The 18,644-nt window shown below is 55.5% G+C and overlaps 2 protein-coding genes and 1 long non-coding RNA gene across 4 annotated transcripts in view; 1 reads left to right on the plus strand and 2 right to left on the minus strand.

Annotated features, from left to right (window-relative positions):
• Window positions 1–4,397, minus strand: part of ASTN1 (astrotactin 1) — a 47,842-nt gene extending 43,445 nt beyond the window's left edge. Inside the window, exon 1 of one of the 2 annotated variants that reach the window (XM_071751152.1) lies at window positions 3,877–4,225. In XM_071751152.1, coding sequence (XP_071607253.1) covers window positions 3,877–4,159 — 283 coding nt within the window. In that variant the 5' untranslated portion in view covers window positions 4,160–4,225. Of the gene's footprint in view, window positions 1–3,876 lie in introns of both variants that reach the window. The other variant, XM_071751153.1, reaches the window with a different exon arrangement.
• Window positions 4,398–5,793: 1,396 nt separating this feature from the next.
• Window positions 5,794–18,421, plus strand: BRINP2 (BMP/retinoic acid inducible neural specific 2). Its single transcript, XM_071751154.1, has 8 exons — window positions 5,794–5,971; window positions 11,894–12,255; window positions 14,014–14,204; window positions 14,338–14,528; window positions 14,868–14,973; window positions 15,330–15,566; window positions 16,113–16,335; window positions 16,644–18,421. Exons 2-8 carry the CDS (start codon window positions 11,960–11,962, stop codon window positions 17,758–17,760), a joined length of 2,361 nt encoding a protein of 786 aa, XP_071607255.1. The 5' UTR covers window positions 5,794–5,971; window positions 11,894–11,959; the 3' UTR covers window positions 17,761–18,421.
• On the minus strand, window positions 6,914–17,375 carry LOC139799299 (uncharacterized). Its single transcript, XR_011727220.1, has 4 exons — window positions 17,298–17,375; window positions 16,933–17,067; window positions 10,957–11,058; window positions 6,914–8,197 (listed from the first exon to the last, which is right to left on the minus strand). It is a non-coding gene; the product is annotated as an uncharacterized lncRNA (long non-coding RNA).
• Window positions 18,422–18,644: the final 223 nt, after the last annotated feature.

Below are 18,644 nucleotides of genomic sequence, written 5' to 3' on the forward strand. Positions count from 1 at the left end.
TTATGCAGCACAGGTTCAAGCCACTGGCTCTGCTTTCTCACCCCTCAAGACCTATTTCTACCCAAACCCACATTTCAAGACTTTGCTTTTCAAATTTCTGGTGTTTCACTTGGGCAAAGGAGTCAAAGACACCATCTTTGGCAGTTTTTAATTGCACTTCAAACCTCTGCTGAGCCCTGGGGAAGCCCGGATGCCAATAAATACCCTGCTCACCAGGTTCTAACCCAGGAGGGATGGAGTCTGATAAAAAAATTAGCAGCCAGCAGGAGTGTGAAGCCCATTAATGACATCTCAAACCTGTCTGGATGCTGCAGAGCCAGGCACCAAGGAAGAAGAGGGGAGTGAAGGTTAGCAGACAGGGAATATTGAGCTGCTAATCAGCATTTCTTAATGGCCACCAAGCAGTAAGACTCAGCCTCACCCTAGGAAAAAACACAGTGGGTGCAAAAACCACAGAAGAGGTGGAAGGCAACACCAGGCCGTATGGAGCTTTCCTTGATTTAAATGCAACTGGGTGATTTTAAATGTAAAGCCATCCCTGCTCTCACTTCCTGACAATTCCTGAGGTGGGAAAAAACCTGCAGCCAAAGTGGGACTCTGGTGTCAGAGTCTCCCTGAGTCCATGGCTATAAAACTGTGTGGGGTTTTGGGGACAGGAGCATGAAAAGTGAGGCACGTGGGGACTGCACACACTGAGCTGCTCCTGAGCAAAGGTGGGCAGCGGGGCAGCACAAGTGCAATTTTAACACACTCTGTTCATTAGCAAAGGGTGCTAGGAAGCACCTGACAGCCCTGCCTCCCAGCTCTCCACACCATAAAGCAGGGGTAATCATCCCATGCATGATCCCTCTGCTTTCAGAGGAACGTGTGAGAAATCAGAGTCCCCAGGCTTGGGGAAGGCTGAGCACTGAACAAACCCACCAGGATGGCCACGGAGGGGGGTGGGACCCAAAAATGGAAAGCAGACAGCATACAGTGAGACATCTCCTCTCAGGTGGAGATGAAACTAAACCATGGATCCATCCGAGTGCCACACCACTGAGCAGCAGCAAGAGGATGCCCACAACCTCCACACTCCTCCTGAAGTTGATGATGTTAACAAAGCATCTCATCAGTGGCTGGGAGTGACAGTCAGTTTGGGGACACACAGTTTGGGGACACACAGTTTGGGGACACACAGTTCCACACACGCCCCTGCAACCTTAGATTTTTGGCAAGTGACACACATGGCTTTCCAAAGACCTCAGCTTGGGGAGAAACCTTCACCTATGTACCCACTGGTAATGACACCCACCAGATAGCTGTGGGCTACTCAATCCTGTCCCTTGGGACTTGGAGACCTTGGGATACCATCCCCGCAGTCCCAGCCTGCTGCAGCCACCTCCCTGTGTGCTCTGATTCTCTTCCTGGGGAAACTGAGGCATAGGACAACCTTAAGAGGTTCTAGAGTCCATGTGCCAGCAGCAGCCATGCAATGCCCTCTGCCCTTCATGGAGCTCCAAACCCAGGCCCTCCCTGGCCCAGGGGTTCTACCTAAGCCCCTGGGAACCAGCAGAGCAGTTCCCCTCCCCTCGAGGACCCCTTCCTTGTACAGGCCCTGGATCTGAAAACCACTAAGAGGAGCAAAAGCACCCACCCAGCTCCTTTCCCTGTAGAGATCCCCCAAACCAGACCTGGCTCAAAACCACAGCTGTGGCTGTGGGGACAACCTACCACTCCAGCACCTTTCTGTCCATCCAAACCCAGCAAGTTTGGGCACAAGTCATGGATCTGGGGTTTGCCAGGGATGGTGCAACCAGCTCTGCATGATGCCTGATTCCTGGAAGGATGCTCAAAAACACCCTCCAGGGCTCATGGAGATACAAACAGCCACCCACACCAGCTCTACACATCAACCAAGGTAACAGCATCCCCAAGAAGTGACATGTCTTGAGCTAGGGAGTCTCCAGCTCCAGAGGATGCAACCTCTAAGTTACCAAATTTGGGTCTTGCAAGAACTTTGTGCACTTCAGGGTTTCTGCCATGCAAAACCAGGGCCAGGCTAACAGTATTTAAAATACTAAAACTTTAAAAATACTAAAAATTAATAAAAATAACAACACCCACAAATGGCAAAGCAGCAACAATAATATTGTATGATACCCACGCAGGGCAAAGTGGCTCTACCACCTTCCAAGCAAGTTCTTCTCTCAGGAGGGAGAGAGGGAGATGGAATGTGCCATTTCCCAGGACTCACCAAGCTCAAACCCTGACAAGGAGGGGGGCTGTGAGGTGCCCCTTCCTGCCAGCCCTACTCCCAGCATCCTGGCCTTGGTGACAGTAAGCAGGAAAGAAAATCAAACCCCAGGGGACTTCTGCCCCAGCAGCACCCACATCCCCACCTAGCTGGGGGAGGGGAGGGCTGGCAGCACCCCAGCCCTCATGGTGCAGCAGGGTCTGGCTCCCCTGGCAGCAGGTCCAAGGGGGAGGAGAGGACAAGTGCCCACCCTGGGTGGCCTTTGGGGTGTCAAGGTGGCGTGGGGCTGGCAGCCATGCCTGTACATCCCTTAGCATCAGCTGCACCGTCGCCCTGTTGCCACAGCAACGCTCTCCGGCCTCTGCTGCAGCAATCCAGAGCTCAGCATCCCGCAGCACAGAGCTCAGGCAGGAGAGGATCAGCACAGCTGACTGCCCCAATCCCAAACAGCCCCCCCAGCCTGGAGCAAACAACCTGTGGGTGTCCCCACAGAACCCCCAGCGTGGCATCCACAGCTCCCACCCTTCTCATGGCAGAAAGGGGGATGCCCATGTAGCCCCCAAGCCCACACAGCACATGGGTGCCACCATGCACTGGTGGCACAGAGGGGCAATGCCATGCAAAGGGACAAGCCAGTGCCTCATTTTTGGGACAACAGAGAAGGGTGGCATTTTAAAAACTTCATGGTGCACTCAAGGTGCTGCTGAAGTAGTGATGGAGGGACAAGGCTTGCAAAAGATGGGCACAGCTCCTATGGGCTTCTAGTGGTGTTTGCCCTTGAGGACAGTAGGAAATCAGTATTCTGCACAAATATTGCTGATCATTAATAATTTTGATTAATTATTCCAGGTGATGTGGAGGGAAACAGGTCCCTACACATAAGTGGCACGGGTCTTACTCTTATTCCAGCATGAACAAAGAAGCAAACTGCTGGCTTTTGTAGTGGATGAAAACTGAAGAAGTCCATCAGGTTGGGGCAGACGTGTCTCACTCAGTGAGTGACTCTGGTGGGAAGCAGGCCAAAGCCCAGAACCTGAGGGCAGGAGCAGTGGGTGGGATAGGAGATGCTGGGCTCTTAAGTATTTTTCCATCAGGCTGCAGGAAAGGTGAAGATGTTTGGGGGGCAGGCAAAGCAGAAACCCACACCTCCAGGCAGCCACTCTGGAAGCAGACCGTGGGCCTCCCACCAGTGACCATGCACCGAGCTGGATGACAACCCCAGGTATGCACCGAGCACCCCAGGCCTGCAGCATCTCCACAGCATCCAGCTGCAGCCGGTACCGAGATAATGCACGGCAGGGGAGGAGGGGACCAGCACCGGGGCCCAGAGCATGTGAGGGGTGAGCCGGATGTGCAGGGATGCTGCCCGGGGTGACCCAGCACCGGGACCATAAGCTGGAGGGGGGGAACCGGTCCCGGGATGCCGCAAGGGATGCCCCGGTGCCGGGATGCTGAAGGGGGGTGAACCGGTGCTGGGATGCCGCAGGGAATGCCCCGGTACCGGGATGCTGCAGGGCAGCCTCACGCCGGTGCCGCAGGGAGGAGCCCCGCGGCCGGGGATGCTCGGGACCGGCTGGTAAGGAGGGGAGGGGGGACCCGGCGCGCCCCGCCGCTGCCCGCGGGCCCGTCCGCAGCCTCACCCAGCACGAAATAAGGCAGCTCCGTATTCTCCAGGTCATCCACCACCACCATCTCTCCGGGGAAATCGTTGCGGACGGAGAAGAGCAGCTTGGGCTCGGCGGCCGAGGGGCCGTGCATGATGCTGAGGTCGTTCTCTCGCAGGAAGGGCAGCGCTGACACCGTGATGCTCTTCATCTTGCACTCCAGCTCCTTGGCCGCCGTCTCCGCCGCCGCCTCGGCGGGGCCGCTCCCCGCTGCCAGGCAGCAGCCGGCGAGCAGGGCGCACAGCCCGGCCAAGGCCATCTTGGAGCCCTTGCTCCCAGCGCCGGGCGGGCGGGCGGGAGAGGGGTGGCGGCGACGAGGGGTGGGGACGGGGCCCGGCACCTCCCCGTGAGGAGCCGGCAGGGAACGCTCGCCTGGGTTCGACTCCGTTCGCTCGGCCCACTCGGCTCCGCTCGGCGAGGTTCGGCACTGCTCGACTCCATTCGGCTCCACTCGGATCGGATCGGTTTTTACGGCCCCGCGTCCCCGTCCCCCCCGCAGCTTTTCGCTTTTCCCACTTTTTCACGCATCGAGGGAAAAATGGGAGGGCTGCCGGAGCGGGAAAGGTGCTGGTGCTGCCTGGCCCGGCCCGGCTGCCTTTGCCTCCTTCTCTACAGAGAACTTACAGGTACCCCCTCGGGAGAAATCAGGGACCTCTGAAGTGCAAGATCTCAAAAATCCCAGCAGAAGTCACAGACCTTCAAAATTCCAGACTTCCAAAACCCCCAGAGTCACGGACTTCCGAAATCCTAACAGAACTCGCGCACCTCCAAAGCCCCAGAAGTCACAGAACCTCCAAAATCACAGATCTCAAAAATCTCCTAAGTCATGAACCTGCAAAACCTCAGACCCAAAGCTGCTGGTTCTTTTGGCACCAGGTTCTGCAGTCCAAATGCTCTGTTCTCTCCCAGCGTGGCCACATCCCAGCAGGAACACATGGCCACACCTGTTTGATTTTCCACCAGGAGGGAGCCGAGGTATCCCCAAATTCCTCAAGTGCCAGCTGTGAAGTCCCCAAGCATGGGCATCAACGTGGGGACGCCAAAGATACCAAGCAGAGGAGCTGTAATCTTTCCCCAACCCTGTCTCTGCTTTATAACAACCCTCCCAGTTATCCATCACCTTTTGAAGAGCTAAAACCAGGCTCACCAGAAATTTCCCAGTTTCCACAGCAGCCTCATTAACGACTACAGCTGAGCACTATCAGTGCAGGTGTTTTCAGGAAAAAATCAGGAAACAATGAGCACCAGGTGTTCTGTAGCCCAGGGCACGGCCCTGCCTTTGAGGGGCAAAGGGAATCACTTTGGAGGGTCCCTACCAGGCCCTCTTCCTCCTATTCTTTCACCGGGGGACAGCAACTAAGATAAGCAAAAGCTTTTAAAAGAAAACAACAAAAAATGGTAAATCCGAGGTCAGCTAATGGCATCACACTACTAACACCACAGATACGACATCTTAGTAAAACCCCGCGCATGACATCCCGGTATCACGCCACACACACCGTCCCGAACCCCGTTAATGATTTACGCTGTTATCAGACACAAGCAGGGCTATTTTGGACGGAACTGATGCCCGTGCCCCATCGGGGCCTTGAGGCCGCGACTCCCTCCATCCCCCCCACACCCCGGCACTACCACCGTGGGGATCCCACCAGGCCTTTCCGGGGGTCTCCGCAGCTCTGAGGTTCGGGAAGGAGCGGGGGGGGACACCCGGGGACACCCCTCAGCCCCACGGCCGCTCCCTCGGTGCCCCCGCGGGACCACCTGGACCGAGAGGCCACGGCCGCCCCGCCCCCTCTGCCCAGCCCCACCAATGGGAAGGCGCCGAGAGGCCGGCGGCGCTTCTGATTGGCTGCTGGCGCTGCATATATTATCAGTCGGCGGCAGAGACGGAGCGCGGCGGCTCACGGTAGCTGGGAAGAGATCGGAACTGATCGGATCGCGGCGGGACCGAGCTGTGCCCGCCGGGCTACGGAGTGGCCGGGGGATGGAGGAGGGGTCCCTACCGGGAGCGCTGAGGAGGATCGGGATGGGGTAGAGAGGCGGCCGGTGCCCATCCGACGTTGAGCCTGGGGTAAGTCTGTGAGGTCGGGGGGTGGGAGGACCCCGGCAGTGGGATGGATCTGGGCCCCCGGAGATCCCGGGTATCGTCGCGGAGACGCGGCTCGGTCGCAGCCGGCTCCCTCGGTGACCTTGGTCAAGCTGCCACCGGGCTGGCTTCTCAGCTCTCCCTGGTGAAGAGGAGAGCAGAAGAAGGTACCGAGCCCTTCCCGGGTGGGAGCCACCCCCGGATGGGACCCAGGGAATCCCGGGGCTGCCATCGGTTCGGGGACACCGTGGTAACCGTGCTGCTCGTGAGGCCGGAGACCTTCTGCCTCCTCCGAGAGGGTCCCGGAGGGAGATGCTCCGGGACCGCAGAGGTAAGGGAGATGCTCTCGGAGATACTCGGGTTCCTCCTTCACCGTCAGGTGGCTATGAATCCACAGCAGAGGTCTTCTGTCCCCCGTCATGCCACGCAGGGCCCCGGGGACACCGATTCTCCCGGGGAGCACCAGCCCGAGGCGAGGGGTGACAGGTCGGAAGATGTTTGTTCCCCTTCCATGGCTGAGGGAGCGGTGTCCCGGCTGCAGACCTCTCCTTCACCTCACTCCCTCCACCTCAGCTTCCCCCTCCCTTCTCCCCAAGATGCGGGGCTCAATCCCCTTCACTAAACTGGAATTTTTTCAGTGGAAACCAGAACTCTGGATCTTTAAAGCCCCGAGTCTGGGAGCATCATCTCTTAGCAGCGACGCCCTCCTTGTCCTGCCCCTTCTCTGGGGAAACCCGCTGACCCGCACCCCGGAGCTGCCTCCAACAAGGCCGGTGGGTCCCGGGGCCGGGCGGGGGAGCTCCGGATTCTGCGGGGCCGGGGGTACCTGCCAGCAGGTGTCAGTGTGCCCTCGCTGTCAGAGCCAGGAGGGTCGCTGCCAGCGCCGGGGATGTGGCAAAGAGCCCTCAGCAATTTTTTTTTTTTTTTTTTTTTTCTCTCCAAGAGGAGCTTGCTTTGGTGAGGAGCTCAGGGACAGTTTGGAGACCCAGAGGGGTTGGCCCCACTCTGACACCCCAGCTCTCCTCCCTCTCTTTGCCCAGCACTTTATTTACCCTGTGCCACTAATGCTGAGCTGCCACCCCACATCACTGTCCGCTCATGACACTTGTCACCTGTGTGATGCCAAAGGAGGAATCCTTACCTTACACTGCCTCCAGCTACTGCATAAGCCTGATACTCAGCTCCCTCTGACAGCAGGGTCCATCGGGATGGGTGGGCTGTCATCTCCAGAGGAGGGGCTGCAGGAAGCTCTTCCCTGGCTCTCCTGTGGCTGTTCTCTGGCTCCCATGTGCAGGGATGTTCTTCCCCAGTCCCAGAGCCCCATCCGCAGGGATGCTTTGAGCTGAGAGCTCTGCACGAGGCAAGGGAAGGGGGAGGTGGGGGGGGAATCAGTCACTGCTGTCACCCCACTGGGATGGTGGTGGGGTGTGTGTATTTGGCACATTGCTCTTTTAAGAGGCTTTCTGCCCGTGGGTGTGAAAGTCTCGGGTGAGCAAAGCTGGAGGGCAGAACACATGGCACTGGTGCGACATGGTGCAGGCAGCTGCTGTCTCCTCCCATGGCAGCCCAGTCTTCATCTCATTTGATGTCTTATGCAAAGCTGTAGCTCCTCGAGCCCTGGGATTTTCTGCTATTTTCCTTTACTCTCGTTTTCAAGTGCCCTGCTCTTAAGGATGTGAAGAAAAGCTAATAAAGGGACCCCAGTTCATCAAACCTCGCCGGTTTTTAAACCAGCCTCATCAGCCTGAAGTCTGACTTTAAAAGTTATTTATAATGGGCTGCTGAGGGGGTTTGCAAGACCCGTTCAGAGCCCCCATTGCCACGGTTAACATCTCTGCATGGGCAGGCTCCGAGGTGGCTGTCCTCATGCTTGGAGCTCTGTGTTTGCAGGCTGTGTGCCAGGCTGCTGACAGCTCCCTGCCGTGCCCTCTTTGCCGGTGATTACGGACCTGCTGGAGCTCCGGCAGTGCCTGGCTCGCTCCCTTAATTACCCCCGCAGATCAATGAGGCCCCGGTGCTTCCTTGGGAGTGTGAGGATGCCAGCCCAGCGTGGCCCGGTGCTGCTCAGAGATGTTTGTCACAGGGCAGGCAGGGCAGAGGAAGCAGCAAGAGCTGTGTTTGAGAGGTCCACGAAGCCCCAGAGGAGGTTAGTGGCTCCGGATTAAGGAGCTGAGCATCCTGTAGGATTGAGCCCTTTGGAGTTGTCTTTCCCTAGGAATTAAAAAAAAAAAAAAATGAATTCTCACAGGCACGGGTGGCTCAGCTGAGTCAATACACTTCAGGAACTAAATGGCATTTAGCCTATGCCTGGACCCTCTTAAATGGCTATAATTTGATAAAGCTTTCCTATGTTTAATGAGAAGGTGACTTGGTTGCCATCCATTCTCACTAAAAAGCATCTGCAGGCAGCTTGAGACCCATCCCCATTGCTCCCTGTTCCCACATGAATCCACCTTTGCTCCCACTGTGCCTCAGGGACCAGCGGCTAGGCACATCCCATATCTCTGTCACCAGCAGCTACAGCTCTACCTGGCATCATTTGCCAAGAATATTTGCATTGGCACTCTTGTTCTCCCCTGACTTTAGGGAAGGGGAAAAAAATTTAGCAAGCTGGAAGTTTTCCAACTTTTGTGATGCAAAACCTAAAAAAAAAAAAGTCAGATACTTCTCATCAAATCTTCATTTTTTTTGATCAACAAAATGAATAGAAAGTTATTTCCAGCTCTAGTAGTAAGGTCAAGGGGTGTACTCATTTCCAGAGAGCATTGCTCTTCCCAGGGTCACTGGAGGATGCTGGTGTGAGCAAGTGAAGGTGCTCCCCACTAAGCACTGAACACAAACCAGAACCACCCACCCCCATCTGCGTGGGCTAAGAACTACATGGAGCTGTAGCAACTTCTGTCCATACATATTTTCTACAGCCCCTGATTGATATGAGCAAATGGCCCTGGTAACCAAAAGCTGCTTTCTGAGTAACTCAGTCCCAGTGCAGGTTTTTTCTGCCCACTGTGACTTCAAAGGAGGGCAACTACGCTGGTGAAGGGACTCAAGCACAGAACCTATGAGGAGAGGCTGAGGGAGCTGGGGGTGTTCAGCCTGGAGAAGAGGAGGCTCAGGGGAGACCTCATCACTCTCTACAACTCCCTGAAAAGAGGTTGGAGCCGGGGGGGGGAATTGGTATCTTTTCCCAGGCAACTCTCAGCAAGACAAGAGGGCACAGTCTCAAGTTGTGCCAGGGGAGGTTTAGGTTGGATATTAGAAAGAATTTCTTTACAGAGAGGGTGATCAGACATTGGAATGGGCTGCCCAGGGAAGTAGTGGATTCTCCGTCCCTGGAGATATTTAAAAAGAGACTGCATGTGGCACTCAGTGCCATGGGCTGGGAACTGCAGCGGTAGTGGATCAAGGGTTGGACTTGATGATCTCTGAGTTCCCTTCCAACCAAGCCAGTTCTATGATTCTATGATTCCCTGAGTCTTCCTGACCTGAGGCTTCAAGTTTCTGTTGGCAAGGATGCTGGTGTGCGTCAGTACCTGTCCCCAGGTGCCAGCGGTGAGGGTGTAAATAACAGCTCATTTAGCAAGGGTGGAAAGAAAGTGTGTTGCTTGAAGGGACTCTGAACATCAGGAGGGGATTTGTGCTGGGTTTGCACTAGCCAAGCCCTGGGAATACCCAGTTCTGAGTAAATTTTGCTACTCTGCAGTAAAACATGAGATAGCCCCAGGGAAACATCCCAAGCCCAGCCTTGATTTTCAGAGTGAGCTCCCTGGGGAAGGCAGAGAAGGTTGAAATGGTTTCTAGCTGGTCTGGGAACAGCAGCCCAAGGGAAGAGGTGGCCCAAGGTTGCTCCTTCCTTAATATCTGTCCCCACAGTGGTCACCCAAAAGAGATTTAACCTTCAGTTTCTGTCCTGGGAAAGGAGGTGGAGAGGAGATTTGAAGGGGAAGGGGAACTCCTCTTAGAGAAGGCACATGGTGGTGGTGGCAAGGGGCTGGTCAGTGCTGGGGGAATGCTGTTAGTATCCAGGATAGTTTGATGGAAAAGCCACTGCTCTGCCTGGTACATCCCCCCACCCCCTGAAAAAAAATCCCTTCTGTTCTTTCAGATCAAAGGAAGGATGTTCCTTCATCCTCATGGCTTATACCATGAAAGTCCTCCTTTGGCTGGAGCGCTCAGGAACCAACTAAGAGCCACAGACAAGGACACAGGCTAAGGAAACTGGCAGTACTAAGCCTGTTTTGTGGGTCAGTGGTCAGGTTACCTTGCAAGCCAAAGATTTAAGCAAGGTGTTTTGTTGGCACATATTTAATGCTACAAGCAGAGCATTTTCACAAGCAAGATATAAACAGATGCAGCTCAAAGGAGTGTTCTCACCTCAGGAGACCACCCAGAACAAACTGAATTGTTTGCTGGGGCCAGGATTTGAGCTCATCAAAGGCAAGGAGGACACCATGTGCTGGGAGGAGGAGGAGACAATGACCAGGAAGTTATGCAGCTGCTTGCAAGGCTGGGAGAAACCAGGCTGACAACCGGAAAGATAGTGTGGGGGAGGACAGAGAAAGACCCTGCCTGCTGCTCCTGCCTGTTCCACTGCCCAGGCACCCCTAATCTGGTGATGCAAAAATCTCAGCTTTTCTTTAAAATGAAAAGGGCCCTGGCCTCGAGGGCTAAGCAAGAAGCTGAGAAAGTGTAATCAAAGTGCATCCCTAAGGGCTTAAAAATAGAAGAAAGGGAGGGAAAAAAAATATTAAAATAATGTGTTAAAGCATAATGATTCATCTGGCAAAGCCCTGTCTGGGAGAGCGCAGGGCTGGCGTGTGCCTGGCAGGGGCGAGTGTTTGGGCTCCCAGCCCTGCCAGACACCTTCCCAGAATAAAAATCACCTCCCCTGGAAGCATTGCAGTTGATGGGGTCCTGATTTTCAGGCAAACATCTCTCAGGCAGGACATCTCACCTCAGCTCTGCTGCACCTTGCAGTTCTGTGTCCTGTCTTCATTTGCAAATTCAGGCTCTGGCTCCAGGGCTGTTGCTCCCAGCAAAGCTGCCTTGGTGCTACCACAGATAGTGCCAGACTGGAATGAGAGCAGGAAGGTCTTGAGATAAATGCTGATTGCATTCAAAACATCACTGTGATTAGCCCAGCCAGCCTTGGGATAGATCTCCAACCACCCACCATTTCAGCAGGACAAAAAGGGAAGCCTAATATCAACTGCATGTGGACACGTGGCCCTCATAGAATCACAGAGTGGTTTGGGTTGGAAGGGACCTCAGTGACACTCTAGTTCCAACACCTCTGCATGGACAGAGATGCCTCCACTAGACCAGGGTGCTCACAGCCCCATCCAACCTGGCCTTGAAAACAGCCAGGGATGGGGCAGCCACAGCTTCTCTGGGCAACATAGGCTAGGGTCTTACAACCTTTACAATCAACAATTTCTTCCTAACGCCTAACCTAAATCTTCTCTCTTTCAGTTTAAAACCAAGAAGTTCCTCCCCAGCTTTTCTTTAGCCCCCTCAGGTACTGGAAGGTGCTCTAAGGTCTCCCTGGAGCTCCAGGCTGAACAACTCCAACTCTCAGCCTGTCTCCATGGCAGGTGCTCCAGCCCTCAGAGCATCTTTGTGGCTTCCTCTGGACTCACTCCAACAGTTCCATGTCCTTCCTGTGTTAGGGACCCCAGAACTGCACCCAGCACTGTGAAGCAGAGTAGGGGAGGAGAATCCCCTTCCTAAAGCTTTCCCCAAATGATTCTCTTCACCAGTATCCCAGCAGTTTTCCCCCTCCCAAGACAAACCCCACTTTTCTTTACTTTGTGCGTGCACCTGGGTTACACCCACATGGATTTGTCCCCACCCTGACACATTGCCTGGTCCTGCTGGCCTCACACACTCCCCACGGTGCTGTTGCAGGGCAGGGCCATCGCAGAGGATCCCCCCAGGGCGAGAGAATGAAGCAGCTGGCTGGGCAGCAGCAGGATGGGGTGGCAGGACCTCCCGCGCCCTGACAGACCCCCACCGATGCTCCCGTGGCCATTGGCCCTCCTGACCCTGAGCGTCTGCTGCTGCTGGGGGGTGGACGGGGGTGCAGGGGGCACTGTGCCCCAGCAGCATGCTGCCCCTGCGACCCCTTCAACATCGTCATCCTCATCTTCTGGCCGGGCACCCCTCGACTGGCTCCTCACTGACCGGGGACCCTTCTACCGTGCCCAAGAGTATGTGGATTTCATGGAGCGCTACCGGCAGGGTTTCACCACCAGGTACAGGATCTACAGGTGAGAGGCCAAGGGCACCCTGGGAGGGAGCTGGGATGGGTGGATGGGTGGGGGGCTTCAGGGGACATGGCAGAGGGGAGCTTTAGTCTACAGGAGTAGACTCCATGAGCCTCCACATGAGAGGAGGCTGCCCATGGAGAGAGGTGACCGCTCCCAGGGCATGTAACAGCAGCTCCACAAGATGCTCCTGGCATGGACAAAATGGGCTCCAGGCAGGATTTGTCCTAAGCCAGGAGGGATTTGGTGCACAGGCTGGCATGGGATCAACCCTTATGGTGGGAGGCACAGAGAAATGGACACTTCTTTGTCCTTCTGCTACGCACAAAGACATCTCTGTAACAGATTACTGAGCCTGCCTGGACTGCCAGCCATCTCCAGCTGGGATGCTGCTGGGGGTCAGAAAATATCCTCCTGACCAACCCTCTGCAGTGTCCCAGGGTCCCCAGTGATGTCACCCCACAAACCACAGCAGAGGGACACTATGTGAGTAGGGGACAAGGGTGGAGGAGTTCCTTGCTGGTAGAGAACCAGGCTTGGCAGCCATGACCCCAGCAAAGGGCCAGCACGGGAAACCCACTCCACCACCTCCAGCACTAATTGGTGCTGTCTCCTCCTGCTAATGAGGCCTTTTCCCTTCCTTTCCTTGATGGTGCCAAGCCCCCAGAGAACAGCCTGGCTGCTGCCTCCCAGGGGATATGATGTAGGGACCTTGTTAGGCAGCCCAGCACCCCCAGAGAGCTCTTCTCCTCCTTCCTCCCCATCCTGTGTGCTGGCACTGGCATGATGAGGGACCCACATCCTCCAGGGATGCTCCTGGTGACAGTGGTGGGACAGGAAGGAGCAGCCATAGGGACAGCAGCTGGTTTCTGCCTCCTCCAAGCCTTGCTTTGTCTGTGGGACAGGGTGGGGAAACCCAGTGCAGGGCTCCTGGCCCCCCAACCTTAGGATCCCAGCACCCAAGGAGCACACAGGTAAGGGGAGAGGCAGCACCCACTCTGCTTCACACCCAGCTCCAGTTCTGGCCCCAACATCCCACTTTCTAGGCTCAAAAATGATAGGAAGCAAGCATGCATCCCCCAGGCCCCTCAGCTGCTCTGCATCCCTTCCTTCCCCACTCAGCCCTAATTAAACTGCCTGAAAGCCACCACCTGGTTTTAATTTTAGCAAAATACCAAAGATTAAGCTGAAATTGGCTGCTGGTTGTTTATGAGGCCATTGCCTGGTTGAAGCAGTGACAGGCTGGTGGCTACCCCCTGAGGCTGGGTGATGCCTGAGGGCTGCTGGGCACATTCACAGCCTCCAGAGCTAGTAGGGGATCCACCACCAACCCCACCACATCCCACTTGCCTCCAACTTCCTACAAAACACTGCCAGTACTTAAAACTGTGAAACACCTAGATGTTGGATTTTCACCCAGATCTGTAGGTGTGAGTAGGGACAGAGGATGGATAACTGAAGGCTGGAAAAGGCTCTGGCCCTGCTCTGGGTTGTGATTAATCAGTATCAGGCATCTCCACTGCTTGTACCACATTATGGCCATTGATGGCTGTGGGAGGGATGGCACTTTTGTCCTGGCTGAATCTATAGCTGGTGAGCGTGCACTGTGGGTCCTTCACCTCCTCAGGAGGTTGGGATGGTTCCAGTGGAGTTTTTTCCCCTACTGATTCCCTGCTCTGAGGTGGAAATTGGGAACAGGAAAGGGGACAGGATGCACGGGGTATGGCCACACTACCTTGGAAAAACCCTTCCCTCCTGCAGAGAGTTTGCTCGTTGGAAAGTAAACAATTTGGCCTTGGAGAGGAAAGATTTCTTCAACCTGCCCCTTCCCCTGGCCCCTGAATTCATCCGCAACATCCGCCTGTTGGGACGCCGGCCCAGCCCCCAGCAGATCACCAACAGCCTCATCAAGAAGTACGGCACCCACTTCTTGTTGGCTGCAACGCTGGGAGGTGAGTGCTGCTGGGTGCTCCCTTCCCCTCACACAAGGGAAGAAAAGGAAAACGAGGCCATTATGAAAAAACACAGCCAAGAAGAGGAACAGGGGCTGAAAGCACTATATATCCCCCCCCCCCTTTCCTTTAGGAGAGGAGTCTTTGACCATTTTTGTGGACAAGCGCAAGCTGAGCCGGAGGGCAGAGCCCAGTGGGGGTGCTGGGAACAGCTCGGGGGTCTCACTGGAGACCCTGCACCAGCTGGCAGCATCCTACTTCATCGACAGGGAGAGCACCCTGCGCCGCCTCCACCACATCCAGATTGCCACCTCTGCCATCAAGGTAAGTGGGAGGGAGAGGGGGATGAGGGAGAAGGAGAAATCAGCCCCTCAGGGATGGCCAGGACCCTAAAGCAGCATCAGGCCCTGGGAAAGGGGGGATGGAGCAGACAGAGTTGTCACAGCCACGGTATTTATGGGAAATTGGGCACACTAATGAGGGTGAGTTTTTTCAGTGGGCTGCAGGCAGGGCTGCCACCTGTCCACAAGCCAATTAGCAGGCAGGTTGCTGAGCATCACTTGCCACTGGGTGCGGGGCAGGGCAAGCCTGGCTGGGTGGGGGTTATCTGCAGCACTTTCTGTGCCCTGTCTCCCTGACTGCCTGCGGGTCACCCCTCCCTAGGTGACTGAAACTCGGACAGGGCCACTTGGCTGCAGCAACTATGACAACCTGGACTCGGTGAGCTCCGTCCTGGTGCAGAGCCCAGAGAACAAAGTGCAGCTCCAAGGTAGGGCTGGGCTAGTGGGGAAGTGGTGGTGGATGCTGTGCCACCCTGGGATGCTTGCTGCAGGGGAGGATGCTGCCTGGAGATGCTGCATTTGATTTAAGGGCTGGGATGGAGGGGGGAGGGATGAAAATAATCAAAGCTGTGCAGGATGAGGTTGTTACTTGCCTGCCAAGAGGAGCTGAGATCAATGCAGAGCCCAGACAAGCGGCTCCCCAGCAAATTGATATGAAAGTCAGGTGAATGTGGGAGCCTGGGGAGGGAGAAAACCCACTCTCTCCTCACCAAGGGAGGGGGGGGATATTTTTGAGGGGCTCTCCACATGCCCTGAAGTGCTTGGGGCTGCCTCCTGCCCGCAGGCCTGCAGACTGTGCTCCCCTCCTACCTGCGGGAGAGGTTTGTGGCAGCTGCCCTCAGCTACATCGCCTGCAGCTCGGCCGGGGAGCTGGTGTGCCACCAGAGTGACTGCCACTGCCACTGCCAGCCCAGCTTTCCCTCTTGCAACTGCCCTGAGGCTGATGTCCAGGCACTGGAGAACAGCCTGGCCCAGCTCTGCAGAACCTGGGAGAGCCACCACAACCAGTTTGAGGAGTCAGGTGAGATCATAGAATCACTGAGGTTATCAAACACCTCTAAGATCATCAAGTCCAACCATCAACCCAGTGCCACCATGCCAACTAAACTATGTCCCAAAGTGCCACATCTACACGTTTTTTCAACATCTCCAGGAATAGTAACTCCACCACTGCCCTGGGCAGTCTGTTTCTATGCTTCACCACTTTTTCAGTAAAGAAATTTTTCCTAATAACCTAACCTCCCCTGACAGAACTCGAGCCATTTCCTCTTTTCCAGTCACATGTTACTTGGGAGACCAGCACCCACCTCCCACCACCCTCTGTAGAGAGTGAGAAGGTCTTCCCTCACCCTCTTCCTCTCCAGACTGAACACCCCCAGTTCTCTCAGCTGCTCTTCTTCTCCTGACCCTTCAGCAGACCCACCAAGCATCTCCTCTGCAACCCCTCCTTTGGGAGCAGGGTGGTCATCACACCATGAAGGACTGAGAGTCTGGGTGGAGGAAGGTTGCCTCTGACCCTCCCTTTACCTCTTTTGGGTCTGCTGATGCCATGTCTCTCCCACCCCAGAGGAGTTTCAGGCCCTGGTGAAGAGGCTCCCTGGGGACCGTTTCCTGAACAGGACTGCCATATCCCACTTCTGGGCCATGGATCTGGATGTCCAGCATCGCTACCAGCAGCTGGGCACCAGCCTGAAGCTGCTCTCCAGGAAAACCCACAGACTCATCCAGAGGCTCTTCAACCTCAGCAAACGCTGCCACCGCCAACCTCGCTTCAAACTGCCAAAGGAGAGGTAGGGTACCACAGCACCCCCTTCCCACCCTGGGGCACCTCTTGGATCCTCAGAGCTCAGACCCATGGCCCTGCCTCTCCAGGGTTGGGACTGGAGAAATTCAAAGGAACTGGAGGGTGAGCAGGCAGCAAGGATTGGGCCCTGAGAGGTTGGGTCTGAGCCCGGAGGTGGAAAACGGGGCTTGGTTCATGGGTGGCAGGGCAGAAAACCAAACACAAGTTGGCAGCTTTTCCATCTTGTGGGATGGTTGGTTTAGGGGTGGTTGGTCATAGCCCAAAGGATGCTCCGTAACCATCTCTCCCTACCAGGTCCCTCCCTCACTGGTGGAGCCGCGCGCAGTCACTGCTGTACTGCAGCGAGACGGCCGTGCCTGGGACCTTCCTGGAGGAAAGCCACAGCTGCACGTGTCCCTCCGAGCAGCCCTCCTGCCAGGGCTCCATCCCCTGTGCCTTGGGCGAGGGGACAGCCTGCGCCAGCTGCGCCGAGGACAACAGCACCCGCTGCGGGACCTGCAACCACGGCTTTGTCCTCAGCCAGGGCTTCTGCCGCCCCAAAGTGGCCGATTCCCTGGAGCACTACCTGGGTTTGGAGGCTGACCTGCAGGACTTGGAGCTCAAATACCTCCTGCAGAAACGGGACAGCCGCATCGAGGTGCACTCCATCTTCATCAGCAACGACCTGCGCCTGGGGAGCTGGTTTGACCCCTCCTGGAGGAAACGCATGCTCCTGACCCTGAAAAGCAACAAGTACAAGCCCGGGTTGGTTCACGTGATGTTGGCCCTCTCCCTGCAGATCTGCCTCACCAAGAACAGCACTCTGGAGCCCGTCATGGCCATTTATGTCAACCCATTCGGGGGAAGTCACTCAGAGAGCTGGTTCATGCCTGTCAATGAAGGCAGCTTCCCAGACTGGGAGAGGACTAACATAGATGCCTCTGCCCAGTGCCAAAACTGGACGCTCACCTTGGGGAACAAGTGGAAGACGTTCTTTGAAACTGTCCACGTCTACTTGCGGAGCCGCATCAAGTCTCTGGATGACAGCTCCAATGAGACGATCTACTACGAACCTCTGGAGATGTCAGATCCCTCCAAGAACCTGGGGTACATGAAAATCAACAGTTTGCAAGTCTTTGGCTACAGCCTACCCTTTGAACCCGATGCTATTCGTGACCTGATCCTTCAGCTGGACTATCCCTACACCCAGGGCTCCCAGGACTCAGCCATGCTCCAGCTGTTGGAGATCAGGGACCGGGTGAATAGGTTGTCCCCCCCTGGCAAAACCCGCCTTGACCTCTTCACTTGCTTGCTCCACCACAGGCTCAAGTTGGCCAACAACGAGGTGGCAAGGATCCAATCCTCGTTGAGGGCCTTCAGTGCCAGGCTGCCCAACACAGTGGAGCAGGAGACAGGCAAGTTGTGCAGCTAACGCTGGGGCTGCTCAGATCTCGGAGCAAGGGGGCTGGGAGAAAGGACCCTTTGGGGATAAAACTAAGAACCACCCTAAAAAACTAAATCAAGGCCTTACCTTAGTGCCATCCACAGGCTTCCATGGTACACCCAGCAACTGGCCAAAGAGACACAGCTGGAGGAGAAGGAGAACACCAGTGGGACTGTGGAGGAGGGATGGCTCATGCAGCACAGACCAGCTTTGAGCGCAAGGACAGTGTCAGCGTGGCAACCTCCTCTGTGGCCTGGGCGACTTGCTGATGGCCAGGGAGATGTTTCCTGACCAGAAACAGCTGCTGGTTCTACCAGAGCAGATGCCCAACTGGCTATGATTTCTATCTAGTGGTGGCCACTTCAGCACCCTAACTTTTGTAGTCTTTTTAAGAGAGGTTTCTACCAGCGCCTTCGCTTTCTCATCCCTCCTCATCCTTGCTGCAGCTGTGCCCTCACATATGGTGACAGCGTGGGGGGCACCACAGTGCAAGCCCCTGAGACTGGGTAGATCTCCCCAGGGGCCTCTCCACAAGCATCTCACACCAGAGCTGGTCCCAAGGCATTGGCACCCCTCAGGTGAAAAGGGCCTGGCACCTGCCACACGGACACTGCCATCGCGGAGACCAGCAGACACCTCTGGGCTGCAATTATTTACAGAAAAAAAAAGCAACCTAAAACAAAGGAAAGAAAGAAAAAGGAGAAAGATGTTTTATTTATGTATTTATTTGTTTGTTTTGTTTGGGAGGGGTTTTTTTAAGCCTATTTATTTGGGGAGTGTCATTTCTTGTCAGTGGCTCTAGCCAAGAGACAACTTAGTAAAATGTATCTGTTTAATATATTTTTTTAAAAAATGCCTTTTTTGAGCAAAAC

Source organism: Heliangelus exortis, chromosome 8 (assembly GCF_036169615.1).
Source record: "Heliangelus exortis chromosome 8, bHelExo1.hap1, whole genome shotgun sequence".
Taxonomy (NCBI): Eukaryota; Metazoa; Chordata; class Aves; order Apodiformes; family Trochilidae; genus Heliangelus; species Heliangelus exortis.